This window comes from Sorex fumeus, unplaced genomic scaffold (assembly GCF_029834395.1).
Source record: "Sorex fumeus unplaced genomic scaffold, SorFum_2.1 ptg000002l, whole genome shotgun sequence".
In the NCBI taxonomy this organism is placed as follows: domain Eukaryota; kingdom Metazoa; phylum Chordata; class Mammalia; order Eulipotyphla; family Soricidae; genus Sorex; species Sorex fumeus.
In genome coordinates this window covers 32,646,041-32,672,923 of record NW_026606059.1, presented here as the reverse complement: position 1 = coordinate 32,672,923, position 26,883 = coordinate 32,646,041, and the positions used below count along the sequence as shown (strand labels likewise).

The window sequence follows — 26,883 nt, the reverse complement described above, 5'->3', positions numbered from 1 at the left end:
GGGAGGCACACCTGGTTATACTCAGAGCTCATTACTAGTTCTATGTTCAGGGCACATTCCTGGAGGTGCTCAGGGAACCATATTAGTAACAGGGATCAAATCCAGATCAACTACATGCAAACCAAGTACCTTACCTCCTATACTGTCTCTCCAGGTGACTTGATTTTGTATTGATAGAATTTTTCACATTTTATTTCTTTCCTCCAGTTTGGAAATTATATTCTCTGTAATTTATTAAACATAAATTATCTTAAATTATACTTAAAAGCTCAAAGTTAATGTTTGTCTTTACCCTCTGCTAAATAGTACAGTCACTGTCACTGTCCTCCCATTCATCGATTTGCTTGAGTGGGCCCAGTAACATTGTGAGACTTGTTATTGTGTTTGGCATATCCAATACATCACAGGTAGTTTGCTGTGCAGGCAAGATACTCTCGGTAGCTTGCTAGGCTGTCCAAGAGGGGCTGAGGAATCAAACTCGGATGGGCCATGTCAGCAGCGTGCAAGGCAAACAAATGCCCTACCCGCTGTGCTATTGCTCCAGCCCAAATAGTACAGTAACTTTACAAAACTTGAACACTAAGCAGGAGTAGGAGATAGTATATCAGTTAGGGCACTTGCTAGACTCAACTTCACATCAGCCCCCAGCACTGGATACAGCTATAAAGGCCCATGAGCACTGCAAAAATGAGCACCACCAACCTCCAGGAGCACCACATCCTTAGATTCTATCATAGAATAGCCCTGGGAATGGTCCCGGGCCCCTGGCGCTCTTCTTGGTAGCACACCCTCCAACCAACAAGGAGCCCTCTGATAACTTGCTTTCTGACTGATGCCCTATCTTATTCTAGTTTGATATTCATTTTAAGCCTTATAGTAAGTATTCCCTCTTTATGTTGCTTAGGCTTTGCTGACATATCTGCCATTTTCTTTTCTAATTATTTTTATAGCACAAAAGGTTCTACTGTTTTTATTTTTATTTTGCTAGAACTTATGTAATCTATTAGTAACATGATTTTAGTTTTTATTATCTGAAAATACCTTTACATTATGATTCTGGAAATGAACAAGTTAACAAATTTAGTCTTTTCTTTTAGCGAAGTGAAACCATAATTTTATACTTTTGTGGCTTCCATATTTGCTACTGATTAGTAAGATTTCTTTTAAACTACTGTCTTTGAGCCCAAGAGATAATACAGGGGTTAAGACATTTTCCTTGCTGTTCCCTTTTGATCTCCATAACTGCATATGGATCCAGGAACACCACCAGGAATGATCCCTGAGGCTTGCCAGATGTGGCTCAATCACCTTCCCCCAAACCCTGAAAATAAACAATATCTTCATTGTTCTTAAATACCACTAAAATGTTTTATTTTATTTTATATTTATTTTTTGGCTTTTGGGTCATACCTGGCAATGCACATGGGTTACTCCTGGCATTGCACTCAGGAATTACTCCTGGCGGTGCTAAGGGAACCATATGGGATGCTGGGGATTGAACTCGAGTCAGCCCCTGCAAGGCAAATGCCCTACCCTCAGTACTATTGCTCCAGCCCCCACTAAGTTGTTTAAATATGAGTTTCTCTTTCATTTATTCTTGCTTGTTCTCAAATCTGTAGATTCTCACCAATCACAGGAAATTTTCAGCCATCAATTCTTCAAATACTACCTCTATTCTTTACCATTTTTTCTTAAATATCTTCTTAATTATGGTCAACCTTATTGTTCTATTTTTTACCCCTTTTAAGCCTTTTCATAGCATTTCTGCTTATTACTTTATGTTACAATCTGAGTCATCAATTTAACTCTTATTTTTTAAATAATAAGCTAAATTTTATAATAACTAAATTAAAGGTACTATTAGGTACTTGGAAGCACATCAAACACCAAACCATTTCAAACTTTTATTTAAAGATTTTTATAGAACACTGTGTATGTTATAAATGTTGCCTGCCAGTTGTGAGTTCATTTGCTTTTCATTAACCATTTTTAGCGTAGCTTTCTCCTCCCTCAACATAGCATTAAATAGCATCAAGAATAACAAATGGCTTTGCAAGTTTTAAGGTATTTAGGGTGATTTATAGGCAAAATTATTTTAAGAACTGATTTCATGTGGGGAGTTTCCTACTAAAGCTGTCATATAAACAACTATGGAATTTCTCCCTTTCTTCTAATTAGGGCCATAAATGCTCTGAACATTTCTAGGGAACATTTTTTTCCAGATAGACATGCCCTCCTCTCTGTATTTAGTTAACCATTCTTCATCCCCACAAAATGGTCAAAACTAAAACTCAGGTGTACAAGGCTCTTCAACTGCTTCAAAATGAAAGCTCAGATTCAGTGCTTTGGCTTTATAAGATATAACTAATAGCTTAAATGGATAGTGAAAATGGAGAATCTCTTTCCCTTTGCTGTCTTTTAATGAATAGACATTCTCAATTTTTTATGGATTGAAAGATCTGTTAATCATGATTTTAACAAAACTATTCACCACTTACCTCATTAAAGGAAATGGAGCACAATACATGTATGCTTATTGGCTTTGCTTTGTTTATTTTTAGATGTGGACTTTCCAATTGTTCTCCAGCCTACACATGCAAATGAGAAAACACAGCTAATCAGAGAAGGACCTCGAAATTATTGCACAGACTCTTAAAATCAAGGCCATTGAGGGTCCACGGTATCTCCTCTTGTTTCCATCATGTCTCCAGATGGCCATGGAGTTGGAAGGGTAGGGGGCATGAAATGCTGTGAACAGTTTTCATATTTGTATCTTATTTTTTAGGTTAGACAAAGATGATTGCACATAATTTTCTCACTATGCAGATTCACTCTTTGAGTAAAATTCCTAATGAAACACATGCCATTTTGACAAATAAAGGTCTGAAGAGTTGTTCTATGCTACTTGCATGAGGCAAGACAGTGGTACAGGACAGACTTTGTGTTGTGTGCCTGCCCATTATGTGACCCAGACCACATTCCTTATGCACTAAAGTGATACTACAATGCAGAAACTACTTTTCAACTATTTAACTAAATGCAGTATTCATACACACTACAAATACCATCAGCAAAATATACATGAGAATTCAGTATAAATGTTGATTGTGTGTAGAGACAATTTTTTTAAGAAGAAAAATATTTTAAGAGACAGGAATAAATTATTAGGGGGAAAGTCATGGTATTTTAAGGTATATTATTAAAATATTAAAAACTGGCATTTGCTGAAAGTTGTCAACCAAAATCAGGAAGAAACTTTCCGAAACCCAACGAGTCCCAAACAATATGATAATCACTTTTATATAAAGAAATATATGTAAAACTAAGTCATACTAGGGAAAGGAAACCTGAAATAAAGAATAGAAATCTTAATTCTAGAGCTTGAAATAAAGGCATATTGCAAGCATTGTTTCCAGTGGATTTAATTAAATTGACCAGAAAGTACTCATCTCTCTGCATGGTGAGCATTTAAGCTCAGAGGTCATCTTGGCATTTGTTTAATCCTTATATCATTCATGTGGTCAAAATTGTGCTACTTTTAAAATAGAGCAACAGTAAAACTGTTCAGTTTTTCTAGAGCTTCCTTAGTTCTTTATATGATACTACATTTTAAAGATCTTATGTTTTTATGTAATATTGCATGAAATAAATGTCATTTTCTTTATTCTGTTTCCATTCCACCCACCATAAAATCATAGTCAACTGAGGCTAAATATACAATAAAAGTGAAAATTAGTGTTATAGCTCTCAGTTCTGACATCATTAAAATTCCACTGTTACTCCTGAGTTGCTGGCATTTCTTTTTTTGTCAATATAATTAAATTCTTCTAACTAACCCTCTGAATGAGTAAGAAGAGAATAATCTGGCTAATTTTTCTGACTTCATTTTCACATCTACTCAGTTCTGAGTTGCTATAAGATCAGGTGAAACAGTTGATGTGAAAGAAGTATTTTACAAGTATAAGATGGCTTTACATGATTTTTCATCACTGTCACTGTCCTCCCGTTGTTCATCGATTTGCTCGAGCGGGCCCAGTAATGTCTCCATTGTGACACTTGTTACTGTGTTTGGCATATCCAATACGTCACGGGAAGCTTGCCAGGCTGTGCCAAGCAGGCAAGACACTCTCAGTAGCTTGCCGGGCTCTCTGAGAGGGGTGGAGGAATCGAACTCGGGTCAGCCATGTTGGTTGTGTGCAAGGCAAATACCCTACCCGCTGTGCTATTGCTCCAGCTCATGATTTTTCATATGCTACTAAATATAGTAATCAATTGTGTATATAAAACCTTTTAACCAATAAGATCTATAAAAACAATACTTACAGTCCCAGAAATAATCTGAGAAAATGCCCCCCCATGAACCATTACATTTCCTTAATTTCCTTACTTAAACACAAGATCAGACATATGCTTTGAAATAGCAAATCACAAAATCCTTTCTTTCTTTTTTTTTTCTCTCCCAGACTTTATTTTTCTTTATCACACAGAATGGTTCTATTTTCGTTCCCATCTTATCTAAAGTTCCTACAAGAACGGTTAAGATAAGGACAGGGCAAAAATAAGAATCACACAGTGGAATTCAGTTGCTGGGAGGCATTCTGGCCAATGTTTCTTCACAAAGGAATAGTTTGTCACTAACTGTATGTGTGACAAATGCAAGCACAAAATTTCTATGAAATGAGAGAGTGAATTCTACAGAATGACCCTCAGTTCTGGAAATAAGGATCAACAACTTGTTATCTGAGGCCACTTAAAATATCCTGTGGGGGTGCCAACAGAACCTGCCATCTGGAATCATCTGCAGTTATTTTAAATCCACAAGCATCTTAGCAGAGAAGCACCAGAGAGATAGGTATGCTAACCATGAACCTCAGCAGTGGTCCTGGATTAGGCAAGGTCCAATGACCTGCATTCTTCAACAACTCTAAAAATAGCCCGTGGACTATCAGAGTAGGAGTTTTATAGGTCGTTGATTTACTTTTCTTCATACACTGTAAATTAAGCCTGGCAAGCTACCTGTGATGTATTCGATATGCCAAACACAGTAACAACAAGTCTCACAATGGAGATGTTACTGTGCCCTCTTGAGCAAATTGGTGAAAAACGGGAGGACAGTGCTACAGTGTAGTGCTACACTGTAAATTATAACATTATTTATCAAAATGCTTAGCTATTAGAGAATAAATTATGATCTTTTCTAACAGCAGATGGTATATACATGCTGAACACATTAAAAATGACTTAGTGTGGAAAAAAGAGGTAGACTACGGTCTAATCTTTTCGCTTGCAGAGATAGTTCAATTAAGGCTACATAGTACCTGTGGTAGATGACCCTAATGACCACCATCCCCCAACCCAGCCTCTAAAATATCCTAATCCATGAGTAAACCAACTTTTATAACAAAAGGAACTTTGCAGAAGTCATTAGACGCTTGAGAGAAATTGATTATCCTAGTTAATCAAGTGAGCCAAATCTTATCATGTAGAACCATAAACATGGAGAACTTTCTGGCTATGGAGAGTCAAATGTGATGTGATGTGCAGAATGATTAGTAAGAAGCAACTGAAGATCAGAGAATAAATAGAAACATTTCTTGAAGATGGAAGAGAAAGGGGAGAGCTGTGAGTCACATGACATGCAGGCATCATCTAAATGATGAATATTTCAAGTAAGTGAACTGTATTCTCCTTTAGAGCCTCCAGAATGAAGCGTGACCCTTCTAAAACCTTGATTTCAGCCCAGCAACACCCATTTCAAACCAATGAACTCTATGTCTATATTAATTTAACACCAAATAAGGCACTTTACTCACTTTTTTAAAAAATTATTATCTCACTTAGTCTATTTAGGAGGTGGGGGTGATTTAGGTCACATCCAGTGATGCTCGTGGATAACCCCTGGCTCTGTGGTCAAGAGTCTGTATTTGGTGCTGGGGATTCAACCAAGGTAAAACACCCAGCCAATTCATTCGAAACCTAGAGCAGAGGGGCACTAAAAACTGGCTTAGGGGAAATCACTTGCTACACTATTACCCTGTAATTCTGAGTCAGTTAGGTTACTTTAAAACATACAAAGCTGAGGATTCAACCAAGGTAAGCTGTAAGCAAGTGAGCACCTTTCCCCTGTCCTTTCTGGCCTCTATCTTCTTGGTAGTGGAAAATGTACACTGGTGGAGGGACGGGTGTTCCATCATTGTATGACTGAAAATCATGAAAGCTTTGTAACTATCTCAATGTGATTTAATAAAACAATAAAATTAAATTTAAAAAGAAAGTAACTGCTTCTAGAGCTTTTAATTTTTAGAGAAGTTTATTGGAACCTATGCCATGTGTAGATCAGGGTCACTGCACCTTAAAAAAACCTTACAAGCTCTGAAAACAGGAAAGGCAGAAAACTAAGACCACATTTTACAAAGCTAGAACTGTAGGGTTGAAATAATCAGAGCAGGTGATTGACAAAGTTTTCCTACTCAATCCACTCTGCTGGCTAAATGTCCTTCATTCTACAATGTTGTGTTGCATTTACCTCTGTCCAAACACACTGAGGTTGATTGATAAATTTTTATTTATCAAATAAGCATTATCAAATAAGTTGAAAAAACTAGGAAGATATGGCATATTTTTGCATGTTATTGATATATCATGCAAAAATTAAAAGAAAAACTGTTTCTTTGGTACCAAATCAAGCCTATTACCCAATTGAGACTTATCTCTTTCAAACATTTAAGAAATGTTACGCAGTTCATTGATATGAAAGTAAATTCCATTTCCAGGGCACTAGTCCTCCAAAAAGACAAAACACTTAATTTAACAAACACAAGTTCTCTTCTCTAAAACCCTTTGTTTTCCAGCCTGTAGCCATCCTCTGCACCAAATAATATTCATCTTCATATTTACTCAAAGCAGTTATAAAGTACAAAAAGCCTGAAATGTAAGTTAAATCCATATAACCAGAATTCTATTTAAAAAGCCATTTCCAAACCACATTTGGTTCTTATTAGCTGTGATTTACAGCATTACATTTACAGCCAGCGTTTACATCTGTATTTCAGAGTGCTAAAAATAGATCAGGCAACTCTTAGATACCTGTTGATAAATTGATTAATTTTTATAATCTGTACCAATTCTGAGAAAAGTCTTTCTCCAAAAGGAAACCTAAACACGTTCAGTGTCAAACGATGAATGAGTAAGTGTGATATGACTTACTGGAATTTTCCTGTAGTTCCAGGACTTGTCCCCCAGAGGAAAAACACATTCATAGAGTCAAACCAGTGATTATAGGATAGAGGTTGATACACATTTCCCTCTGCCAATTGAGATTTCTAATGGCTGGAAGGCACCTATTAGATTTATGAGAATTATTAGGTTCTCCAATCCTCAAGTTTTCCACTTCCCTGGTCCCATATCATCCTTCATCCTTGTTTTTAGGGCTAAGGAAGAGGGATGCTATCTAGCAAAGGGCTTCACTTTATTTGCTCAGGTGACAATATATCTTCATTCCTGATATTTTATTCATATTAATTTCTTGCTGAACAAATTTCATCTATATTTTCTTAGTGGGGAAATATTTAATGCAGGTTTTCACTTTAAGAAAAAAAATTCTGCACTTTCTTTTTCAAATTATTTTTGAAAAGGGACACACCTCTCAGTCCTCAGGGCTTATTCTTAGCCCTGCACTCAGAGATCACTTCTGACAGGGTTCAGAGGACTATATGTGATGCCAGAGATCAAACTCTGATTGAACACCTGCAAGGCAAGTTCCTTATCTATTGCAATATCTCTTCCATTCCAAATTCCTACATTTTTTAAAATTGCTTAGAATAACCTATTTGGTCATGCATACATTTAGAATGATCTTAATTGAATATGTATATATTAACTATTTACTAAACTCAACATTTTCAGAATGATTTTAATAGCAAAAGGCAATATTTTATTTAAAAAGTATATTTAGAGGAGGCCCAGTGATGCTCAGGGCCACTTCTAGCTCAGTACTCGGGGCTGTATGTGATATCAAGAATCAAACCAGGATCAGCTTCACCCAAGACATGTGCATGAAGTGTACCATCTTCCCAGTCTCCAGAAAGAAGTATTTGAAAGCTTTATAAGTATTTAAAAGTATTAGAAGTAACAAATGAAATCACTCATTAGATAATGATAACATTGTCTCTATATCTGTATTAACTTATTGCTATAGAAATTTCATATAAAATGTCTTTATTTTTCAAATTTTATTCTTATTATTTTGATTTTTGTGCCATACCAGTTTCAGATCACATGTGGTACTGGGGCTTGAAACCGGGCCTCCCACAAATAAACCATGTGCTCCAGTCAATCCTATGAGCCCTGTACCCTGTCTCTTCATAAGCTTATTTCAAATTTAACATGGGATTTATTTATTTATACATATCATAATTTACCTTAAGTATTCTTCTTTTTTTTTACAGATTTACAAACTTTCATAATTATGTCTCATTCACAATGATCAAGTACCCATCCCTCCACCAGTGCCCATTCTTCACTATCAATGTTCCCAGTATCCCTCCTACCACCCTACCCCAAACCCTGCCTCCCCTCTATGGCAGGCACATTCCCTTTTATTCTCTCTCTTCTTTTGGGTGTTATAGTTTGAAATACAGGTACTAAGTGGCCTCATGTTTGGTCCATAGTCTACTTTCAGCACACATCTCCCATCCCAAGCGAGCCCTCCAAGCATCATTTACTTGGTAGTCCCTTTTCTGTCCCAGCTGCCATTTCCCCCAGCATGGGAGGCCAGCTTCCAAGCTGTGAAGCTATTCTCCTAACCCATATCTTTACTATTCTTGGGTGTTAGACTCCCATTATGTTACTTTATATTCCACAGATGAGTAAGGTTGTTCTATGTCTGTCCATCTCTCTCTGATTCATTTCACTTAGCATGATGCTCTCCATGTTGATCCACTTATATGACAATTTCATGATTTCATCTTTTCTAACAGCTGCATAGTATTTCATTGTGTAGATGTACCATAGTTTCTGCAACCAGTCATCTGTTCTTAGGCACTTGGGTTTTTTCTAGATTCTGGCTATAGTAACTAGTGCTGCAATAAACATACAAGTGCAGATGTCATTTCTACTTTTTTTTGCATCTCCGGGATATATTCCCCAAAGTAGTATTTCTGGGTCAAATGGGAGCTCTATTTCTAGTTTTTTGAGAAACATCCATATTGTTTTCCAAAAAGGCTGAACCAGTCGACATTCTCACCAGCAGTGAAGGAGAATCCCCTTCTCCCCACATCCACACCAATACCAATTGCTTTTGTTCTTTTGGATGTAGGCCAATCTCTGTGGTGTGAGATGATATCTCGTTGTTGTTTTGATCTGCATCTGCCTGATTAGTGATGAACAGCATTTTTTTTTTCATATGCCTTTTGACCAGTGGGATTTCTTCTTTGAGAAAGTTTCTGTTCATTTCACAGCCCCATTTTCTGTTGGGATTGGATGTTTTCTTCTTGTAGAGTTCAACCAGTGCCTTGTATATCCTTGATATTAACCCCTTATCAGATGGGTATTGGGTGAATATCTTTTCCTATTCTGTACACTATCTTTGTATTCTGATCACTGTTTCTTTTGAGGTGCAGAAGATTCTTAGTTTAAGATACACCCATTTGTTTATCTCTGTTTCCACTTGCTTGGTCAGTGGCATTTCCTCTTTGAAGCTACCTTTAGCTTCAATGTTGTGGAGGGTTTTGTCAACCTTTTCTTCAGTGTACCTTATTGATTCTGATCCCTGATGTTGAGGTCCTTAATCCATTTTGATCTGTCTTTTATGCATTGTGTTAGGTAGAGGTCTGATGGAATTTATTTTTTAAGCTCCTTACACAGCATACTTAAAAACAAAGTTTTTAGTTACCCAAGCTGAAAGAAAAATAAAGTTTAATTGAAAAAAAAACCTCTCTCTGAATTATCTTGTGTTTTTCTTAGTTTTCTGTCTTATGTCTTCCCAGAACATCCCATTCTTCGGGTAAAGAATTTTAAAGAAAATCGTCAGTATTGGCTTTAGGATTGCAGACACCTTTGTATTTCTAAAAGATAACACTTTTTTAAAAATTCATTTATTTATTGAATCACTGTGGGAAAAGTTACAAAGCTTTCAGGTTTAGGTCTCGGTCATGTAAATATCAAACACATTTCCCTTTACCAATACTTATTTTTCGCCACTAAGAACCCCAATAAACCCCTACCCCCCAACCCTCCCAATGCCTGTGAGGCAGATGAATTCTAGTTAACACTCTATCTACTTTTACTTGTTCATTATTTCGATAAAAGATGCACTTTTATTATTTAGAGCTTACACCCCCAAATCAGACATGCTGAAAAGGCATTGTGAAATGATTTGCTTTCTACAGCTGGGTTCAAGAATTAAATGATGTCCTGTGGCCGCTATTGCGGCCACGTGGTTTTGTATTTCTGCTATTTTACTTATTAACCCTGGAAGTATTTTTGCTGAGAGTCAGATAATTAAGAGATTGGTTTCTGTGCTCTGGAGCCATGGCTGAGCCAGAGAGCCGCTCGTGGGGGCAACTGGTGACCCTGGTAGGCATGAAGGATGAGCCAGGAACGCTCCCCTTCCCATGAGGTTTTAGTTGCCCCAGCACGACCAGCTCATACCTGACTTTCCACAAATCTCCCAAGCGACTGCCATCTTTCTCTCCAGAGGGAAGAAGGCAGAAGGGACCAAAACCCTTTCCCCTCTGGGCAGACATGGTGGCGTGGATTAACGCATAGTCCGTTCACTTTTCTGCTGCAAGCTGCTGGGCTCTGCATTAAGTCCTTGATAACACTTTTTTTTTTAATGAAAAATATATCTGTCAAATGAATAATAGTAACCAGTCATAGTGCTCAGTAAATACTTGTTTTATATTTATGTCTTCATTTAATAACAGTCTACGTGATAGTGGGATCAATCTCTCCCCCAAAATATGGGAATAAATTTTTTTATCAATATGCCCAAACTAAATCTTTTCCAATAAATGTCATCTTCCTGTCCCTGTGGATTACAGGTGAAAAAATGTTATTGTTGCTTAGAAATGTATGTTAGTTTAAGAGGTGTAAAGTTCGTGCACTGGTGGAGGGATGGGTGTTTGATCATTGTGTGATTGTAACCCAAACATGAGAACTTGTAACTTTCTCATGGTGATTCAACAAAATAAAAAAAAAGAGCTGTAAAGTTCATAGAGGTGGAGAAGCATGGGTTCTTTTCTTAAATCATATGGCCTTTTTTTTTAAATCTAAGAAGATATCAGTGTTCTTTATATTTATGATCTAGAGAAAAACATAATTTGTTAGGACCAAAAGGATGTAAGTCTAACAGTGAACATGATCTCTATCTAGGAATTCAGTTATTATACCCTCAGAATATAGACGGAGATATCCCCTCCTTGTAATATAAAATCTCCCTTTTCTCCTTGATGTTCCAGGTCTCCAAATGAAGAATAAACACTCTGGTTTCTCCCTATTTTTCTTCAGAATTTACTATCATATACATTCTCCATATATATATATATATACATATATATATACACATATATATAAAATGAAAATTTTTTCTTTTGCTGTTTTTGTCTTGATTACTGGTTCAGCCCAAGGAAAACCTGAAGGTTAGATGATATGCCCCTTTGCTCTGACAGGGACGTTATTATGATGACATTATAATGATGCGCTCTGACAGCATCATTATTCCCCATTTTACAGACTGAAATAGAAAAGTAATTTGACCAAGATCACACAGTTAGCAAGGGTTTAGAGTAGCCTGATCCTCTAGTCTGTGACATTAACAGCTGCATGATATTGCCTTTCCATGATGATCTATTTCCAACTACATTTGTTATTCTTGAAAATTAACCCTCTCTATATCCGTGTCCATCTCCTTTCCAGAATTCTCTTATTTTAAAAATAATACTCATTTCTATTATCATTTACTTTTCTCTTCACCTGTTTTTGCAGTTCAAGATTTTTTGAGGCAATTGCCCTAAATTGCAGTGACTTCCTCCACAGCAAACCCTCAGACCCTCCTGTTCCTTCTTCCACCTCTTATTCAGCTCCCTGCAGCCATTCCATAGTTGGTAGCTACTACTACCACTTTTTTTTTTGTCCAACTAATCAATAACTGCTTCAATTGAATGAGGGAGAAGTTATTTTAAAATTTAAAAGTGATTCTAGAGTAGATTGATTATACTAGTAAATAGTTGTAAGAAAGTTCCTGTCATGATTTTGCAGGATATATAAGAAAACATTTTTTTACACTAAACATATAAAAGGTGCTACTTATGTATTGGACACTATCCTAAGTAGTTAATATAGATTAATTTATTTAATTCTTATAGCAACCCTATAACATAGGTATTATTATTTTTCATTAAATGGGAAAATTGGAGCCATTAATTTGCCATTGCCCTTAATAACAAGAAAACCAGCATTTATTTTATTATTTTTTAAATTTTTTTATTGAATGTCTATGAAATAGACCATTACAAAAGGTTCATAATTGGGTTTCAGTCAAACAAAGATCCAGCACCCTCCACCAGTATACATTTCCCACCATCAATATCCCATTTCCCTACCGCCATCCCCCAACACTCCGCCCCCCCACCCCAGCCTCCCTCTATGCTTTCCTTCTCTCTCTCTCTCTCTCTCTCTCTCTCTCTCTCTTTCTCTCCTCTCTCTCTCTTTCTCTCTCTATCCTTTTCCTTTTGTGCATTACAGTTGCAATACAGGTGCTAAGAAGTCATGGTGTTTGTTCAGAGCATTTGGTATTTTTATTGGGATGGTAACGCTGAAGTAGCTTTTAATTGGGTGGCAGCTTTGGGATGTGGATGTGACTGCTGAGGCATCAGGAATTACAGGGGCGTGGGGGAGGTAGCCTATCCTGACCAGGAGAAAACTTGAAGATTTCAGTCACATACCAAAACCACATTTCAAAACCACATACCAAAATTTTCAGCAGATTATGTCTCGGTGAGATCCATCCTGAGATGGTAGAGTCAGGTCAGGAGTATGGAGGTGAATTTGGATTGTGGGAGCAAGCAGTTGCCGGGGGCTCTGCTTAGGTGGGCACCAGACTGGCCCACCCACTCTGATTTACCCCAGTTTTTTCATCCTTGTGTGTGGGCTAGAGCAATAGCACAGCAGTAGGGTGTTTGCCTTGCACGCAGCCAACATGGCCGACCCGAGTTCGATTCCTCCGCCCCTCTCAGAGAGACTGGCAAGCTACCGAGAGTATAAAAGAGAAGAGTGGATGAAAGGGCTGAAGCCCACACAGCAGAGCCTGGCAAGCTACCCATGATGTATTCGATACGCCAAACACAGTAACAACAAAGTCTCCAATGGAGACATTACTGGGCCCACTCGGGCAAATCGACGATCAACGGGAGGAAAGTGACAGGACAGTGACAGTGTGTGGGTCTGAGATTAACTATGGCTTTTTTAAAAATTTTAGTTCATTTAATACATTTCTAAACTATTATGGTTCTTTTTTTAAAAAATTTTTAAATTTTTATTAGTGAGGCACCATGAGGTATAGTTGTAGACTTACAAATTTTTGTGCTTGGGTTTCAATTATACAGTGATAAAATACCCATCCCTCCACCAGTGCCCATTTCCCACCACCACGTATCCCAGTATCCCTCCCACCCTCTATCCCCCAATACCACCCTGCCTCTGTGGCAGGGCATTCCCCTTTGTTCTCTCTCTCCTTTTGGGTGTTGTGGTTTGCAAAAGAGGCATTGAGTGGCAATCATGTTTGATCTATAGTCTACTTTCAGCACGCTTCTCCCATCCTGGGAGGACCCTCCCAACACCCTTTATTTGGTGCTCCCTTCTCTATCTGAGCTCCCTTCTCCCCTAGCATGTGTGGCTGGCCTCTAAGCCATGGAGCAAAATTCCTGGTACTAATCTCGGCCATTCTGGGAGACTAATAACTGTGGCTTTTGATCTCTTTCAAGAGTTCTTTATGGGTCTCTGAAGCAAGGTCAGTAGTAGAGCTTACATGGTGGCACTGGAGTTGGTTCATGGGGGTGACTACCAGTGTTTCCAGGAGTATTGGGAAGTGAGGGGAGGTAGCCCACCCCAACTCTGAGAAAGCCTGGAGATTTGATTCACAAAACCCGCATACCCTAATTTTCAGCAGATTATACCTTGGTGAAGTCCATCCTGAGATGGTGGTCAGGCTAGGGGTATGGAGGTAATTTTGGATTGTGAGAGCAAGTGACTTCCAGGCCTCTGCTTGGGTGGGCACCAGGCCAACCCTCTCTCCTCTATTTACAACAATTTACACTGGAAAACCAGCATTTAGACTCAAGGTAAATTAGCATTAGGATCTATACCTCATTACACTTTATTACATTTTGGTTTAGCCCTTATTAACTAAAAGTGAATATCAGGGATCTGAACAAAAACATTTGCCATATTTGTTTAAAGTGGCATTTCAATATCACTCCATTTTTATGATTTTCAATTATCCATAACAAAAGCAAAATTATTCTTAATTTCTCTATTGTACAAAAATAATTGTGAAACATTAGCAAGAATATTACGCCACAGTATTAAATTGGTCTTATTTCTTGTACATTTCTTTTAAAGAAAATGAAACTTGGCAAATATAGCTCTTTTTTTTAAAAAAAGTTCTATTTTATAAGGTAGTTCACAATATTTGATTACATTTAATATTCAAACACCAATCCTACCACTATTACACCTTCCCACCGCCAAATTTGGGATGTTTCCATCCGAAGCCCCAATCTCTGTCCCAAAGCACTACTGAAATAATATATTTTATATTATCTGTTATGAAAAATTGCTGAAAATGCTACAAAAAAGTATCCATAGAGGAAATAGTGTGAAGATTGTTCCATTTTGGCAGCGGCCATTAAGACATTCTTTAGGATATCACTAACATGTTTTTAAAGGTTGAGTGATGTGAGCTTTCGTATATATATATATATATATATATATGGATATATATCTGAAAATATGTATATATGCATATATAAATATATATTTCCCTCTATGATTTATTGCCTACTATTTGAACCCCATCAAATGTGGTGTGGTACTTGCAGAGAATGGGTAGGGAGTGTCTTATGATGGGTCGCACGGCCCAGGAATACATTCACTCGTATGTGAGGCTCAGCCTGAACGTGTGGGAAGTGGCCTTAAGTGTGGTGGTGGTTGGGTTCTGGAGATTTTCGGCTGCTGGGGCTGGGTCCCTTGGGATGGGGAGGGCTCTCTCCCACCCCCCTTTCGGACGCCCTGAGTGAAACAACCTGATGCGGAGTCTGGTGGCATGTCTATGGCGGGTGTAATATTGCTCCCTTTGTAACTCTTTCTGAAAGAACTTTGATATTAGCCACTATTTAAAATATGTATGTGATATGTATGGATGTATGGATGTATGTAAGTATATGTATATGTTATATAACAATTTTCTTTGGTTTATGTCAATTTCTACTGAGAAATATATTACCCACCACACCCTGTACATATCTGTGCTTCATTTTCCCCTTCTGCATTCACGACAACAGAGTCAATAGGCATGCTTCTTATTGACAATTTATTGTCATCTGACCCTTCAAAGTCTGTGCTTCATTATCACTCGAATAATTTATTTCAAATGGAGATCAAGTGGCAAAGTGTTCCTCTGTGACTCCAGAGACCTAGACTCTCATCTATAGTTGTTAAACTCTGATCCAAAGATATGCCATGTCACATCCAAGGACATTATCTCTATTTATTTATTTATTTATTATTTATTTATTTTGGTTTTGGTGGTGCTCAGGACTTGAGGAATCACATGCAGTGTTGGGACAAACTGGAGTCAACCATATGCAAGTCTACTGCTTTATCCCCTGTGCAATCTTTCCACACAAGCATCACCTTTTAAAAAGCATCTTTTATGTGACATTGTATTGGATAGCCTCTATGGGACTCTCTACCCCACACGTGCCATATAAAGTAACTTACAGAATAAGTAACTTAGAGAATCTGACTGAACAAAAATTCAAACAAAAAATTCAAACAGAAAAGAAAGCAAATTTCTGCCTGCCTAATTTGGGTTCTCTTTTTTTTTTCTTCCAAGATATTTTTTTAATCCTAAATTAAAATTCTTCTAATTTTATGCTCTCCTCTTACCATCCTTATATTTGCTAGGATTATCATAACCAAATATCTCAGACTGAGTGGCTTAAGCAGCAGAAATTTATTTCTCAAGTTTTGGCTGCTTGAAATCTAAAGGTGTCAGCAGGTTTAGTATCTACTGGGGGCTCAACCCTTTGGTTTGCAGGTGGCTGCCCTGCCCTCTTACTGTGTGTTCCAGGGGATGGTTTTGTATGCATGTGTGTTTGGTGCTTCTGTCTTGCTACCTGATGGCTGTTGTTTAAACCCGCATACAAAATCCTAGGCAATGAAAGGCTCCTTGCCCTTTTCTCCTGCTTGGAATGTATATTCTCCTTGCCTGTTCCATTTTTCTCTCTTTGGTGGGGGATATGGGGTTATAGGGGGCACACCCAGTGTTCTTCAGGACGTACTCCTGGATCTGTGCTCAGAGATAACTTCTGGCCAGGCACCAGAAAATCATAGGTGGTCCTGGAGATTATTCACATGTTGGTTGCATGTAAGGCAAATGACCTATTGGCTGTACTATCTCTTTGACCCCGCTTGCTAGTTCTGCACTAGAATCTGCCTCAGGATTCTAGCTGATAGTGTCCTGCTGAGACCATCTCCACTTAGTAAACTCTATTAAGCCCTCTCTATAATTTGAAGATTCTGGTGGGAAAGGGCAGTGTTTCGTTTATCTTGTAGCCACCCAAGACATTCATATGAAATTTATCTCACTTATTTAAACTGATACTTATCAATAGTGAGTGACCTGCCACTTTCTGTCTTTCTGGCTTTTTCATTTGCTTGCCTCTTTGGTTTGGTTTGGAGGCCACACCCAGCAGTGCTCAGGGCCTACTCCTGGCTCTGCATTCACCCCTTGTGGTGCTCAGGGAACCATATATGGGATGCCAGGGATCAAATCTGGGTTTACCGTGTGCAAGTCAAATGCGCTATCCACTGTACTGTCACTCTAGCCCCATCCTGCTTCTTCCTTTAGTTTTCCCTTGCCCTCTGCATATGGTCACCAATATTCACACCAACCATGTATCTTAATCTCATCCTTTAAGGGCACTAGACACTTTGGATGAGAGGACCTCTTTAAAGAGCCTATAACAAATTACCTCTTTAAAGGCTCCATCTACAAAAAGAGTTAACTTCTAAATCAATTTTGAAGCTACAAATTGGCAGATTTGGGATTGAATATAAGAATTTGAAGGGGAGGAACACAGTTTATCATTTCTTATAATTTGCATTATAGTTAGAATGTGAGCATTTTAAAAAGCTCTTTGAAAAATTATTATTTCTTTTGGAGTTTGTTTGCTTTGTTTCTTGAGAAAAGTGACAGGATTTTATCATACTTCCCTGAGGTTTTTAATATCACTACGATTAAAAAAGAATCTACTTCTCAAAAGATTGTCTTCCTAGAGCTCTCTGTTCTCTGTCCCACCCTGTCAACTGTAGCCGCAACCCCACTCCTGCCTCATTTGTCCTGATTTCCTTCTTGGGCTTATAGTCATAAGTCAAGAAGATATTTTGAGTTCCTGTGTTCCATTTTGGTAACATTGTATATATACCTTTCCTGAATTATTATTTTGTTTTTGAAGCATATCCATGGTACACAAAGATTTATGGCTAGAGCCTTGAAAGGAAGGACTCACTGCCCAATGGCAAGACAGATGGTTAAGTGAGAACCTCTAGATACTCATTCCTTCAGGGTCTACCTTACAGCCAAGGTTACCGGCCTCTGGCCAACAAATGATCAATGTAGTAGAAAGCCCAGTCGTTTTTGTCCAACTGAGGATTAAAGAGAAATTTTCATTCTCCAGTTACTCCGGTCCTCTCGAAGAGCCTGGCAAGCTACCTAGAGTATCTCACCCATTCAGCAAAGCCTGGCAAGCTACCCGCGACATATTCAATATGCCAAACACAGTAACAATTGTCACAATGGAGACGTTACTGGGCCCGCTTGAGCAAATCGATGAACAATGGGAGGACAGTGACAGTGACAGTTACCCAGGGGACTGGGAGACTGTATCTATAATCAGACAGGCTATTTTTACCCAATCCCCTTTTCAATCCACACTGTTAATCCCACCCTCCTTTTTAAATTCAGTACTCCAATTCCATGTCAGCTTTGCTTCCTGGAGAATTTAATCAATTCTACTTCTTCAAGCAATGTTGATTTTCTGTACCAGAAAGGACTCATGAGCTTGTGAGTAACTCAAGAACTTGAAAAGGTAAACTATTTCTCCATTAGTCCACATACGTGTTTGCTCCTTTGGTTACATAATTTTAGGGATTGTAAGGGTTAAACAATTCAAACTGTTTCTTCATAGAAATTCGAGGCCTTGCTCTTCTGTCTTCTGATGACCAGTACTGCTATTATGCCTGATCATGAGCAACATCTCATTCCTTCGTAACTAGCCAGCTTGTTTTTGTTTCTATTTCTAATAGGTTTTGGGTTTTCATCATTATCCCCAGTGCTCCTAAAATTCCCTAGACTCTCTCCAGGCTGGGTCACTTTTTATCATTCTGTTTTGATGGTACATTAGATCTCATGACTATCTTTGTTCCATTTTCTCCATTGCAATGTCTCTGCCTTCTTAACTTAAAACTCTTACTAGTCAAATATCTTCTACACGTATAATTTATATTTTTACTTATATTTGTTCTGATTCTTATACTCTAGAGTTCTGTATCTCCAAATTTTACTTTAGTCTACTAATTTTTCCTTTTTAGTTGTTACACTTTTAATTTTCAAAAACTCAATTATTCTCTCAATAGCTCCTTTTACTATCATCTTGTTCTGGTTTTTATGTTGCAATATCCTTTTAAATGTTCCCAAGAATGTCAATTAGCACTAAAAATAATTCTGCACTATTTCTTGCATTATCTGTTTCCTCCTTAGTCAGATATTTTGTTTGTTTATCTTGGACTTTCAGTTGTTCTTCCCTCTCAATTGTCTATTAAATATTTATTCAGAGTCATGAATAAAGGACTATGTTATATTTTCTCTCTAAATGACTGGGGCCTGGAGTCATGCACGCCCAAGATTCCCCAAACTACCAACCCAAGGATGGACTCACTCTTAAAATGGAGAGGAATAGCCTTTCTTTCTCTTTGCCTATTATTAATAGTTTCTCTGCCTCTCTCTCAAGCGTCTGTTTACATATAAACTCCCTATGCAAATAGAGTCTGTACAGCATAAGTAGATCTATATTTTTTTTATTAGTGAAACACCATGAGGTACAATTGTAGACTTACAAACTTTCGTGCTTGGGTTTCAGTTATACAATGATTGAGTACCCATCCCTCTATCAGTGCCCATTCTCCACCACCAATGATCACAGTAGCCCTCCCACTCCCACGCCCCATCTCCCCCACCCCACCCCAACTCTGTGGCAGGGCATTCCCTTTTGCTCACTCTTTCCTTTAGGGTGTTGTAGTTTGCAATAGTGGTTTTGAATGGCCATGGTATTCGGTCTATAGTCTACTTTCAGCACGCATGTTACACCCTGAGCAAGTTCTCCAAACATACTTTACTTGGTGTTCCCTTCTCTATCTGAGCTACCTTTCCCCCAGCATGTGAGGCCAACTTCCAAGCCCTGGAGCAGACCTCCTGCTACTTATCTCAATTATTCTTGGGTGTTCGACTCCCATTCTGTTACTTGATATTCCCCAGATGAGTGCACTCTTTCTATGTCTGTCCCTCTCTTTCTGGCTCATTTCACTTAGCATAATACTTTCCATGTAGAACCAAGTGTATGTAAATTTCATGACTTTATCTTTTCTAACAGCTGCGTAGTATTCCATTGTGTAGATGTACCAAAGTTTCTTTAACCAGTTATCTGTTCTTGGGCACTTGGGTTTTTTCCAAATTTTGGCTATTGTGAACAGTGCAGCAATGAACATGGAAGTGCAGATGTCATTTCAACTGTACTTTTTTTTTGCCTCTCTGGGATATATTCCCAGGAGTGGTATTGCTGGGTCAAATGGGAGCTCAATTTCTAAGTTTTTGCAAATCGTCCATACTGTTTTCCAAAAGAGCTGAACTAGCCGGCATTCCCACCAGCAGTGAAGGAGGGTCCCTTTCTCGCCACATCTGCACCAACACCTGTTGCTTTTGTTCTTTTGGATGTGGGCCAGTCTCTGTGGTGTGAGATGATATCTCATTGTTGTTTTGATCTGCATCTTCCTGATGATTAGTGATGTACATTGAAGATAAGGTTGGCAAAACCCTCCATGACATTGAAGCTAATGGTATCTTCAAAGATGACACGCCACTGGCCAAGCAAGTAAAAACAGAAATAGACAAATGATACTATCTTAAACTAAGAAGCTTCTGCACCTCAAAAGAAACAGTGACCGGGTATGGTGCCACCAGCAAGTCAATCTGTACCTGTGAGGTGAGTGCATCAGCAGCCTGATGGTGCCTTCAGACTTCCAGATACCCCAAAATTGCTGCTATGCCTTTGGCCAGACCCCCAAAAACTTGGAGCAAAGTTTACCAAGAAAGTAAACGGCCAAAAGTTAGGTATGTGGGAAACACACCCACAAAACACCTCCAGTTCAGCTATATAATCAGAGGCATGGCCTCTCTGGTTCCTGATTGAACTGCTTAATGGCCATGATCCCAGAGCCTCAGAAACAGATCTCGAAACACAGAAGCTTTTGGCAGAAATGTGTCCGGTCCCTGCAGTAGTTACCGGTACTGGGCCAACCCAGGTGGGAAGAAGTTTCATGCCTTGGCCTGTTCCCCCTGGTGGCCCAGTGGCCGTCATCCTCCAGAGGCGGTCAGGTTTGGGCCCGCAGTGACGACAGTCAGGTTGGGCCCGCAGTGACGAGATACGCAGGGCCTCATGGGATGGAGGTGGAGCCGGTCCTGTCCTCCCCACCCCAACGAGACCCCAAGTCATTGCCCACGGATGGCCTCTCTGGCTCCTGATCAAGCTGCTTAATGGCCATGATCCCAGAGACTCAGAAACAAATCTCGAAACCCAGCGACTTTTGGCAGAAATGCATCCGGAACCCGCAGTAGGTTACTGTCAACAGGCCACCCCAGAAGGGAAAGGGTGTTGTCCCTCCACCTGCTTCCCCCTGGCAGCTCGGTGGCCATCATCCTTCAGAGGCCATTGGACAGTCAGATCTGGGCCCGCAGTGATGAGACATGCAGGGCCTCATGGGATGAGGGTGGAGCCAGTCCTGTCCTCCCCACTCCAACGAGACTCCAAGTCATCGCTCACGAATGGCCTTTCTGGCTCCTGATCAAGCTGCTTAACGGCCATGATCCCAGACACTCAGGAGTAAACCTTTGAACCCAGCAGGTTTTGGCAGAAATTCCTCCAGATTTAAGTGTTAAAATTTTGGAATTTCAAAATCGCACAGCCACTACTGCAGCCACGTGACATCATATGTTATTCATAACCAGCAATAGAAAACAAATTGTCTACTGTTGCCTTTTCAGCAGATCTGAGTGTTGGGGTAAAATCTCAAATAATAATGGTGGGTCTGGTGTCAAAATATTGAATGCAATCAAAGTAGAGAGAGAGTAATGTGGAAATCATCTGCCCCACAGGTAGGGGAGGGTTTGGGTTGGAGGTATACTGGGGTTGTTGGGGGTGGAGAATGGGCACTGGTGAAGGTATGGGTGTTTCATTGTATGACTGAGACTTAGACCTGAAAGCTTTGTAACTGCTCTCACGGTGATTCAATAAATAAAATTATAAAAAATTTTAACAAAGTAAGTAAAGTAATTCATGCCCAATTCAATCAACTAACCAGTGGCTGAATAAATAGCAGTACTCCTACATAAAAAAAGAAAAAAAGGAAAAAAAACAGTGACGAAAATACAAAGACAGTCTACAGAATAGGAAAGGATATTCGCCCAATACCCATCCTACAAGGGGTTGATATCAAGGATATACAAAGTACTGGTTGAACTCCACAAGAAGAAAACATACAACCACATCAAAAAATGGGGTGACAAAATGAACAGAAACTTTCTCAAAGAAGAAATCTGAATGGCAAAAAGGCACATGAGAAAATACAGTGTAAGTACATCTAAAGGCACTCCAAGGAGGAACCAAGCACAGGACCAGTTACACAGTGTTGTGGGTCTCTGACCTACAATGTTTTGGGGGTTGTTGCGTCTGTGCCTGAATCATCCTGGAAGCACTATGAAAACAAGGAAAAATTATTGTTTCTGCAAGCTTCATTGTAGAAGCTTGAAACTACAGATCATAATACATTGACTATGTATCTGTGAGATCTCACTTCCATTACACATCCCAGAAGTTATAAAAAAACAAAAAAACCCTCAGGTTAGCTGAGTTTACATACTGTTGTTTTTCATGCAGAAAAGACATTTTTCTTCCTATATTTCTTTACCACCTTTTCATTAGCATTCTAGGAAGGAAGGGATATGATCCTACTTGTATGACAATATGGCTAGACTAAAAGAGGGGAAACAGTTCTGATGGTCATGTGTTACCTGCCTTCGGCATGGTTTGTAGATCAGGGATTCAAGCATCTAACAGACTAGAAAATGAGTTTTGCAGTGAGAATAATGAGGAAATTAATCTCTGCTTGATAGATGTCTCAATAGTCTGCTGAAGCTACTACAGAGTGGGTAGTTTATGAACAGTAGCTTTCTTTTATTTTTTTTTTATTTATTTTTTTTTTTTTTTTTTTTTTTTATTTTTTTCCCCTTTATTTTATTTTATTTTTTTTTAAAGTTGTAGATTTACAATTTTTTGTGCTTTGGTTTCAATTATACAATGATCAGATACCCATCCCTCCACCAGTGCCCATTTTCCACCACCATGGATAATATCCCTCCCACCCCCATCCCCCCATCCCCCCGTCTCTGTGGCAGGGCAATCCCCTGTGTTCTCTCTCTCCTTTTGGGTGTTGTGGTCTGCAAAAGAGGCATTGAGTGGCAAACATGTTCAGTCCATAGTCTACTTTCGACATGCATCTCCCCTCCTGGGAGGATCCTCCAAACATCCTTTATTTGGTGCTCCCTTCTCTATCTGAATAGCCCTTTCCTCTAGGATACCCGGCTGGCCTCTAAGTTATGGAGTAATCCTCCTGGTGCTGATCTCAGCTATTCTTGGGTATTAATCTCATACTTTGTTACTTTATATCCCCCAGATGAATGCAATCTTTCTATGTCTATCCCTCTCTTTCTGACTCATTTCGCTTAGCATGATACTTTCCATATTGTACCACTTGTATGTAAATTTCATGACTTCATCTTTTCTAAGAGCTACATAGTACTCCATTGTGTAGATGTACCAAAGTTTCTTTAACCAGTCATCGAACAGTAGCTTTCTTATGGCTCCTGGAAGCTGGAAGCCAAGATCAGAGTTTGGCAGGTCCCTTTTCTGCCTGCAGACTGTTGAACTTTGTGCCCCACCAGGTAGTGAAAAGGAGGAATTCTATGGGGATCTTTTTTATAGGACACTAATCCCATTTCAAAAGCCTCTGCCCTCCAGGCTCTATCACTTCATCACCTCCCTCAGGCCTCAGCACCTAATGGCCTTCACCTTGAGCTCTAGGTCTTCAGTACTAGAATCTGAGAAAGAGGAAGGGACACCTTCAATCCACCACACTAGACTGTCAGGGGTGAAAAGAATGCATTTCCAAAGGATGCACTTAAAGAAGCATATAAAGGGATGGAGAGAAAAAAATAAGGAAAGAGCCATTTACACCCTGTCTTTGGTTTCCTTGGGCCATTCTTTTATCTTTATAATAAATGTTTATCATGCTTACAAGTCCTATGTGTCTGTCTGTAGTGAGAGCCAGAGAGCACCATCACCTGCCACTGAAAAGCATGAGTCTGGTCTGTCTGGCCACCGGCAGGAAGTTCTGAAGAGGCCAAGACTTTTGTCACAGTGCCATGAGGGTACCGGCCTTCTCGTTGCACATTAAAAAACAAACAAGCAAACAAACAAACAAATAACCCCACCTTGTTGCCACTTTGTGAAATGAGGATAATCTTGGAGTAAGTTGGAGGTGCTTGCCTCATATTTAACAGCTTCAGTGCATACACTTGAGGGGAGTGGTAACCAACCTCCTCCGCTTTCCTCAGAGGACAGATTTTATTTTTAACCCTTTGAAGCACTTACATAACTTTAAAGATAAATTTGCTACATGAGAAAATGCAAAATATTCACCAGATAATTTTAAAAATACCTTTTTTCAAAGGATCTTGTTCCCATTTTGAACGTTCCTAGTCGGTGTTCCTCCTCCCTAAATTATTTTGTTTTTTAACCAAGTTCATAGGATGCCCAGGAAGCAAATTTCTCGCATAGAACTGCTTTTTTTATTCCTCACTTCACATTTTCTTTTCCCTGACTTCACCTTTCACTACAGCTTTTAGTTTGGGGAAGCGCCTCTCTCAACTGGGAAGACTTAAAATAATTAATTTTAAACCTTCCACAAATCATAGATTAAAAAATGAAAACCTGGGGCTGGAGCAATAGCACAGCGGGTAGGGCGTTTGCCTTGCACGCGGCCAACCAGGTTGAATTCCCAGCATCCCATATAGTCCCCTGAGCAAGCACCGCCAGAGATAATTCCTGAGTGCAGAGCCAGGAGTAACCCCTGTGCATCACCGGGTATGACCCAAAAAGAAAAAAAAAAAAAGGAAAATCGTCTGCATAAACCAATGTCAAGCGCTTTCGGGTCAATAATCCTTGAGAGTCTTGCGATGCCTTCAATATCTTTGTTAATTTAAGTGTAAAATATAGGAACCGGATCCAAAAAGGCATTGTAAATAACCTTCAACACCCCATTCTACCGAGTCCCACCCCCACTCCTGTATCTCCCGCATTTTCCGAAGTGTGGATGGGCAACTTGTCTTAGTGATTTTGTGACCTTGTAACTTCTAAAACCTTGCAAATTCAAAAAAAAAAAAAAAACCCCGAGCTTCCTTAGACTCAGCCACGAGACAAGAACCCGCTCTGCAGGACACCGGCCGGCCTCTGACCTCCCTTCCTCACCAGGCTGGATAGGAGCAGCCCCTGAGATTCACCCCCTGTGTCCTGTACACACAGTGCTGCACTCAAGGCTCAGGGGCTGCAATGAAACAATCACAGCACGTGATAAGTGGCATATGATCAATCTTCGAATCATCTTTCGTTTTAAAAAGCTGAGACTGCCAACAGCCCGAGCCAGGCAGGAGCCGAACCTACAGTCTTTTGATCCGTAATCATTATACGTGTTACTCATTGCGCCACTGGCTCCAGGTAAAAAGCAAAAATTAAAGGGAAATGCATTAGAGTCTAGCTACGAATGCACCCCTGACGTCACCCTGCACAGGCGGTTGGAAGGATCAACTGCCGTGGGCCAGTCCGTGTTGTGCCCCGGTGGCAGTGACGACCCGCATAGACACACATTTACACTCTGCAGACGCTCTTGGGCTCCGGTCTCCAGCAACCCAGTTTGGTTTCCGTTCTGCGCACGCGTCAAACCGCTTCTGGCGCGCGCGTTCTCCCCGCCTCCCGGATTACGCAGCTCTGCAGGGCTGCGAGCGAGTGGCTGGCGGCTGAGTTTTCTTCCTTTAATCTCAGGAGACGCAAAACCGTTCCCCGTCCCTTCGATAGCTCAGCTGGTAGAGCGGAGGACTGTAGTGGACAGTGGCACAAAGCAATCCTTAGGTCGCTGGTTCGATTCCGGCTCGAAGGAGACTTGGTGGCTTTTTCTCCCCAGTTTTCTGTGGATTCTGCATCTCTGATAGGCACACGGTGGCCCTATTATAGTTCACTTGGGTCGGGAAATAGTACCGTTTTTGATCAGTGTGGGCCTAAGGGGAGTGCTCCCTGCAGGAACTCCGGATGATGCCGCCAGTGAGGAAAAACCGTGCACGCTGCAAGGCCCGGCAGTGAGTCCTCTGCCAAGCTCTGGTTCCTGTTTTTTTGCACCCCGGGCCTGGCTTCTCCGAGAGCCCCCGAGTCCTAGGGAGCCCCCGAGTCCTAGGGGCGCACGAGGGGGTGACGCTGCGTCCGCGACCAGCCCCCACACCTTTTTCCGGTCCGGCCTAGGGCTGCGGCGGGGGCCACGCGGGGGGAGCTTGTTTGCTTCGCCGTGCGGAGAGCTGGGAAATCGCCGGGTTCCCTGTTCCTGGGGTTCAGAGACTCAGATCCCAAGCAAATCGTGTAGAAAAAATACCCGGAGCCCGGGAAGGGCCTGTTGGTTATGGAGACAGAGACCTTCTGCCTCGTTTCTTCTGATAGTTCAGCAGGTAGACAGGAGCACTCTAGTGCCTGTTCGCGGCCGATCTTAGGCACGGGGTTCGATTCCGACGCCAAGGAGACGGTTTTGTCACTTTGTTTTCGGCGTCTCGACGACATCGAGAAGCAAGCCCAGACCTTTTTAATCTTCCGCCGCTAACGCCCTGACCCTTCTCTAGGGGAACAGATAAGCAGCCGTGGCCGGCAGCGGGGGATTAGCTCAAATGGTAGAGCGCTCGCTTAGCATGCGAGAGGTAGCGGGATCGATGCCCGCATCCTCCAGTCCGTTTTCCTTTTTTCACTTTTTTTTTTTCTCTCAATCCCGTCTCTGGCCGACCTAGCGCCGAAGGAAGACGTCGGGCGACCGCGGAGTCGGTTGAGTTTTGAGGTTGCAGCCCTGAAAAACTTTTGCAGACAAGAACTGCAGGCTGCTGGCCGAGTTTATTCTTCCAGTTTGAAAGTGTCGCGCGCACTTTGGGAAAATTCGTGAAATGCCCTCGTTCTCTCCAAAAAT

At 40.2% G+C, this 26,883-nt stretch overlaps 1 protein-coding gene and 2 non-coding genes across 3 annotated transcripts in view; all 3 read left to right on the top strand.

The window, feature by feature from the left end:
- Window positions 1–2,656, top strand: part of DNAJC5B (DnaJ heat shock protein family (Hsp40) member C5 beta) — a 51,485-nt gene extending 48,829 nt beyond the window's left edge. The window contains exon 4 of the mRNA XM_056113238.1: window positions 2,562–2,656. Coding sequence (XP_055969213.1) covers window positions 2,562–2,656 — 95 coding nt within the window. The remainder of the gene's footprint in view (window positions 1–2,561) is intronic.
- Window positions 2,657–25,732: 23,076 nt separating this feature from the next.
- On the top strand, window positions 25,733–25,824 carry TRNAY-GUA (transfer RNA tyrosine (anticodon GUA)). The gene is given in 2 exon segments: window positions 25,733–25,769; window positions 25,789–25,824. It is a non-coding gene; the product is annotated as a tRNA-Tyr (tRNA).
- Window positions 25,825–26,578: 754 nt separating this feature from the next.
- Window positions 26,579–26,651, top strand: TRNAA-AGC (transfer RNA alanine (anticodon AGC)). Its single transcript has one exon. It is a non-coding gene; the product is annotated as a tRNA-Ala (tRNA).
- The last annotated feature ends 232 nt before the right edge of the window (window positions 26,652–26,883 follow it).